The sequence below is a fragment of the Ascidia mentula genome, chromosome 7 (assembly GCF_947561715.1).
Source record: "Ascidia mentula chromosome 7, kaAscMent1.1, whole genome shotgun sequence".
Classification (NCBI taxonomy): domain Eukaryota; kingdom Metazoa; phylum Chordata; class Ascidiacea; order Phlebobranchia; family Ascidiidae; genus Ascidia; species Ascidia mentula.
Window position 1 is genome coordinate 4932244 of NC_138572.1, and position 6855 is coordinate 4939098.

Consider the following 6855-nt stretch of genomic DNA (forward strand, 5'->3'; position numbering starts at 1 on the left):
TTTATTGTTGTTTTAAATAAACATAACTGCACAGTCCCTAGTTTTGTATGCTCAATGCTTTTGTTATCTTTACTATACCACAGCTTTAAACAGTTTTTCTTTTTGGCTTTTATGTCATAATCGTTTCCATTCTAAATGGTAATTAACGGACAAGTGCTAGAAACAACCACACGTTATTGTAGGGTCGTATTTACATCGATACGTTTAATCGTTAACTGGCTTAATGTAATTTTCGTGTCAATTAATCATGCATAAAGCAAACCAATTCTTGTAACTAAAAACACTTCCGCAAATACAAAATGAACGCAAACACGGATGAACACGAATCTGTTGTTCGGATAATTCTTCACAATCAAAGAAACAAATTGAATTCAGATTAAATAAGTTAGTAATGTGTAAAAGAAATGAGAATAGAGATTTTAATACGATTATAGCTATTCTACGAAATAATCAAATATATCAAACGGGAGAGAGTTTTCCGGCGCCTGGCGTGAGTCGCATCATTTTTGAGTGTTCTTAAGGTTTACGTAATAGGTCTTGCGTCACTGAACTGCACTTTTCTGAGCTTGGTAAGGTTAAAAAGACTTTTTTATTCATTTTCCTTCGCGGGGATATCTTCCTTCATCAGATGTATATCCTTGCAAAACCATTGCTCGTTCCACGTAAACTGATTATTGATGATTTTTTATCTGATTCATCTCAGTGTGGTTCACAGCCTTGACTGCGAAGCCTGGGAAAAAGATCAAAATACGAGAGCTGAGATCGCCTAATACAAAAGTCCTACGCAGTGGGGCGATCCTGCCTTGCTATGCGAAAGCATGGTAATATTTCTGCGTTATCTCAATGTGTGTATAGTATGAGAAGCATGGGCGAATTGTACGCAATTATAATGTCTCGCTTCCCGTGTGTAAAAAACATGTACCGATCTGTATAGCAGTGTGGGTATGCTATGATTAGAATAGGTTGAGTTGAGAGCAATGGTTTCCAACCTTTCTATGGCTCATGGCACCCTGTGGAATTGAAAAAGATTTTGCGGCAACCAATGAGCGACAGCCAATAGGCGACCGCCACGAATGCTGCAATCTGCCTTTTCATCTGATGTTTGATGGGAGTTAATATCATTATAAAATTTGTGCTTCGTAATCACCGATTAACCATATGGCTAAAATTTATCAGACAAAATCGCGGCACTCCTGAAGGTTACAGTTGGCCGCACCCTGATTGGGAACCACTGTTTTAGAGTACGACTGACAGCTTTTGTTTGGAGTCGCGATGTTTGCCTGCGTATTTTTAATTGACCGGTGACTGAGCCTTACAAAAAATACTCTCCGAGTTCTGTGGTTGTTTCATAACATTGAAATTAAAAGAAGATATTTACAATTTTTAAACGCAATATACTTGTTTCCTTTACGCTCTATAGAAACTCTGCGTTTGAATATAAAAAATCGCATTAGGTTTCCACAACAAAACAATTTCCTTATTGCAGTTTTCAAAAATATGACTCAAGCGTTCCTTTTCTTCTGACGTCAGTTGTCCAGCAATGGAATCCTCCGCCGATGGAATTAGCGTAACTAATATCGACAGGAATTGGTCGAATACCTGTTTAAACGCAAAATGGATTTAAAATCTCAGATTCACAACCTGAATGTTAGTTATAATGTAAACTTGCAAACAATATTCATCACTGTAAGTTGGAATTGGTATAACTTAGCAACAAAGATTGGCCATATCTGCATCTCCCTATAAAAATACATTATTGACTCTTTCGCTGAAAGAGAAGTATTCTGTTTAATTGATAAATTGTTGCTAGCTCTGATATTCAAACAAAGTTTGGTTCCCATAGTTTAACTGGCAGAAATATATTTTTGGGAAGTGATAAAATGGAAACTTGGGCAGCCAAAATCTGGCCAGATAACCCCTATGAAAGCAAATAATAAAAGGTCGTATATTGATAAAAATACAAAGTAAAATTCCTTGCCTAGTTTTTCGAACATTTTGATTGTTGGAATCTGCTTTTTGTCCACCATCACTCTTGTTTCATCAAGCATTAAAGTGTTTATGCTCAACCAATTTGAAGTAAGCCACAGGGGTGGAGCATCTAAAAGTAAAACGGTTTTGGCGGTGTTTGCACGCAAAGAATGTTAAATTTCAATACCGTGTGGCGTCATACCCTGGTTATTCAAGGTTGATGACAAAGGATTAATTTTAGAAGGAAAACATGTTGTATGTAACATCACTGCTAGTTTTGATACGTAACAAGAAAGCATATAGTTTCGTACAACGCGATTGTGCTCCAATTCACAGCATGATTTCGAGTCCACGCTTAACATCAAATGCAGGAAAGAAAAATGTTACTTTTCCTACCAGGGTCAAAAACTGGTCTTGGTGCTTCCACAGATTTCCATCCAGCTTTCTCAAACATTTCCTCCTAATGAAAGTAAGTCGATTTTTCACACAACGAGAGAAAATGGAGAGAAATGGACTTATTTTCATACATATATTGTTGGACAAAATTTGGATGACAGGTTTCCAATTACACGTATTCACCGAAATATGTCACAATATAAATTGAACTATGTTTAACCCTCGATATCTAATCCATTTTATGGGCCATTGTCCCTTGAAGCCGTGTTTTTGTGCATACCTGAGCGCAAAACCTATCAGGGTTTCGAATCCATAGCCCTGGTCTTATAGGAACGAAAGACGCATCGATGTGCATTGGATTCATGTCATCGAAATGTAGAGTGTGAATTTTGTATTCCGAACCTAGGTGACGAGCCATCCACTCCACTCCAAACCTGTTTGTGACCTGAAAATGTAATGCATCGTACACCATTTGTTATCTTCCTCCAGGGCGGTCTTACACCAAAGTATTTCGTTAAAGCTTGTATCATCATCATTAAGGCCCTGCATTTTTGTTGTCAGAAATAACCATTTATCTTCAAAACAGACAGATGGATGCTAATAATTTCGGTTATATATTTTGCAACACATCAAGATTTATTCGCATCCTCTACTTAAAAGGCTTTTTTTACAGTGATATGACCTTAAACACAGCGAATAATTATGTCATATACGTGTACCACACGTGAAACGATACGCACGTGACTACGCCCAACGAAAATGTCTCTTCCACATCTCATGAAGTCGGCAGCGTCGAAGCAAGGTTCAAACTCGGTTGTGACAAATTTTCCTTCGAGCGCCAACTTGCTTCTCTCCTCTTTGTTATCCCACGGGTAATTCTAATTATCACAAAAATTTATACTAAAGCTTAAGTCCAACCTCGAAGAACAGATTTAGAAAACAGCGTCAGAGCGCATTGTCACGGCCCATTGCCTATTTAAACATTTCTTTTTATCCCATCGCAAGTAGAACCATTTACGTTTTTCGCAACGGAATATTCAGATGACAAATGTGAAATAATGATGCTGAACAGGCCACACGCACTACAACGAAGAATTTCCACATAATAATTTATCGTTTAAAGAGTTTTGCTTAAAAGTTACCATGTCGTAGAGCTCATCCGACATAAACGGCTTCGGTGCTGTCGTCCATTTTGCTCCACGTTTGAAATATTCCTTCATCAAGGTACGATAAGCGCGGTATTCAAAAAATCTTGATCGCCAAGCCATCGGCGCTTCTATAATCTCCTCGCCAATGACCATCAGGATGTCCCTCGGCATGGCCGCATAAAATCCTTGAGATAATGACAAATCCTCATAAGTTATTCTGGGAAACTTTCCCCATTCTGTTGCAAATCACTGACGATTTCCACCTTATGTATTGTTACACCACAAGCATGGAAAGAGTGCGAATTGCCTCGATATGCTACAAACAAAGGCGAAGTGCTCACAATTCCACGAACGGGTCAGCTGCTATAATTAATTTGGAAGAAGCAGCACCATCAAAACACTGAGCGGTCAACGGATAAATCCAAAAAAATAACTTGGGCCTTGCAGTTCTCAGCGCTACTAAGGCTAACAGACAAAGAAAAACAGCTTAAACCCAACTGTATGGTAACATTCAAGCAACGACCCGCTCTGCAAGACCTGCTGTTATGTATCCGAGGCAAATTGCCTTTGAATAGTTGAAACAGCGCTCCGTACTTGGATCTTATCCCTGTCGGCATTGTGCCCTAGATGCAGTGACCACGGTCGTTAAAGAACCATCAGTATGGTTCAATCTTTTGCACTTTTTCAAACACCAACTTTCATGTGCAGAAGTTACAGTATATACGTAACCACGTGCAATATATACCAGGAACAATGTGTTCGCCAAACGAAAAATCGGTTTGCCACTAGTTGGTCTTCGACACGTCGCGGCGCAACGACGGATTTCAAAGACTTTCACCGACACGAATTTTCAAAACAACTCTTGAACGGTGCAACAAGTTCGCGTTTGTTGAAGAACCACGCAACGCAAATTTAGACATGGCCCGAAACAAATGGTTGAACAAAATAGATGTAAATTATGTGATTGCTGTGATATTGACGGAAATCAAAAGTATAGTTTCAAGATGACTTCATTTTTGCGCATGAATTAACCACAACAATCAAAAATAAAATCCGCAAAACAATAATTATCGAGTTTGTTGCTGACGCTGTCAGGCATAATGTTACGCGCGATATCCTAAACGTCGAGCGTAGTTAAGAGTTATTTGACAGAAAAGCCTTTTGAGTGGTTTTACAATGATTACCGAGTTCCAAGAAACGTGATTTTGTCACCATTTAGGACCGGAATAGTCGTTAAAGCTAAACTTTCGAAAAATAACTTGCCTGTTGATTCGAAATCAGGCGTCTTATACGGTTTGCTCCAATCTATGACGTCTGGACGACGGACAATGACGCCTTCCTGACGCAAAACGTTGCACATTTCTTCGATTTGATCAATGGCTTTTGCGATGTGTTCACGCGGGAAAGGTTTTCCGGCATTATCGCGAAACAGCGGTCTATGTTGCTCGGGCAAAATCGTCTGCAGTGTAAAGCATTCGTGAAAGTTTTGTCGTATTATTGCGTTCTACTGGAATACGAACCTTTACTTCGATAGAATATCCGGGAAAACACGCGTTGTCAGGGCGACCAACGATAACTTCTTCCAGCGGATCCCACTCATTGTGAGCGCAGACTGGAGACTTCAATGTCTTGGCATCATCTTCCTTCTCCTGGAAATGGTTTTTATTGCAATACTTTTTGTCGTTATGAAAGGTTTCCCGAGAAACCCCTTGTTACCAACATCACGCCTGGCAACAACAACATTTTTCGTTTACCTGTGTTGATGCCAACCGTCTGTTTGAATAGGAATAGTTTTTGGTGAGCAAATTCCTTCGTAAGCTGGTGTTACTTAAGGCTCTCCAGGAAGAAGCAAATGCCTTTTGAGCAAGATACATTGTGTTCGCTAAAATATAAATCAACCCTATTTGTCGGTCCTGAAAACAAAAACAAAAGTTATCGTTGTTGCGAACGATTCCTTCAATGTTACAAACATAATTCAATTAGGTTTGGGTACTTTTGGAAAATCTTATCAAGTATTTGAAAACATTTTCAATAAATTTTACCGTTCCGTAAGAAAAAACGTTCCTTTCTTAAACTGTTTACCTGGCTGATTTAATTTTAAGTAATTAAAAACACTAGATTTATTTGCGCAGTCCTGTCTTCAATCACATCAAATCAAATAGGCGCAAGTGATGTTTGCAACCGCCCAGAAAAAGTACAAACATATGCAGCAAAAAAAGTGTAATGCGGATCACCTCTGCTCGTTCTGGCCAATATGAACTATTGTAACAGCTGTATGGTAAGGTTTACTTCAAACCAAGTGTTTTTTGCATGTAGGTGGGCAGTTGACACAATGTTAGTCTGTTTCAGAGCAATAATCACGCAACAGGAGTAACGCCGAAACATAAACAGGATAGAAATATTTGCATTGCAATGAAAAATAAACAACACCTGGCGCAACTACAAAAATTGGCAATTTCTTTCCTAAATAGATCTATACGGTTACCTATGTTTGGCCTCTGTCGAGGCCTGAAATTCCTGTACCAAAGCTGCTGCTGTCATAGGTTACTATTACACTCCAATGTTTCACCTCTGTACAAAGATTGTTTTTTTTTGTCCATAGCCACGATGCGAGACAGCAAAAAATATATTGAAGGACAGTAAACCATGCCGAGTAAACTGTAGAATAGCCCGACGGAAACTTTGCATACAACTAAATCCCCCCCCCAAAAAAAAATTGCATACAACTAAATTCCAAACAAATAATATCAACTTTCAGTAGTGAAACGTGCGCTTTAACGCATTTTGTGCAGAACATGTAGAAAATTGCCTACAGTAGGAAATATTTTCATTTATTTCCTTTTCCCTTTATGTTCATACAAAACAGCAGGATGTAGTGATGCCTTCAAAACAATACTTTTCTCTAAAACAATATAGCGTTAATCATCAGCCGGTTGTACAATGGCATTCGTTTCCTACATTGCACTTGCGTATGGTCGGTATAACCGCTCCGCTAACAAAGCAGACACAAGCAACACGTAACGACCTTTTTTGGTTTTCTGCAGACTGAAACTTACAGGTTCAGCTCCGGCAAAAAGTGCAAATCAGCTATTCAGCTAAGCAAAATCATTTCGAGGAAATTTGTAGGTTTTGTAACATGACGTCAGTGAAACGGTTGAGCACACGTGGTTAACGGCTTTGTTGCATCGATCTGGCGAAGATAGTAGAAACGGCTGAGTATGAATGTAGATTGGACTTTTTATTAAAAATAGAAAAACTAACGGAGCAAAAGAAATGCACCGATTTGCAAACGCACTGTAAGAACTTTTCATGAACTTGCTCCCCACTCAATTCAATAAGTTGT

General features: G+C 38.9%; 1 protein-coding gene across 1 annotated transcript; it reads right to left on the minus strand.

The window, feature by feature from the left end:
• Nucleotides 1–1333: 1333 nt before the first annotated feature.
• LOC145907910 (glycine amidinotransferase, mitochondrial-like) lies at nucleotides 1334–5421 on the minus strand. Its single transcript, XM_082995020.1, has 9 exons — nucleotides 5267–5421; nucleotides 5033–5161; nucleotides 4776–4971; nucleotides 3507–3697; nucleotides 3105–3242; nucleotides 2645–2809; nucleotides 2365–2428; nucleotides 1979–2098; nucleotides 1334–1599 (listed from the first exon to the last, which is right to left on the minus strand). Exons 1-9 carry the CDS (start codon nucleotides 5384–5386, stop codon nucleotides 1490–1492), a joined length of 1233 nt encoding a protein of 410 aa, XP_082851146.1. The 5' UTR covers nucleotides 5387–5421; the 3' UTR covers nucleotides 1334–1489.
• Nucleotides 5422–6855: the final 1434 nt, after the last annotated feature.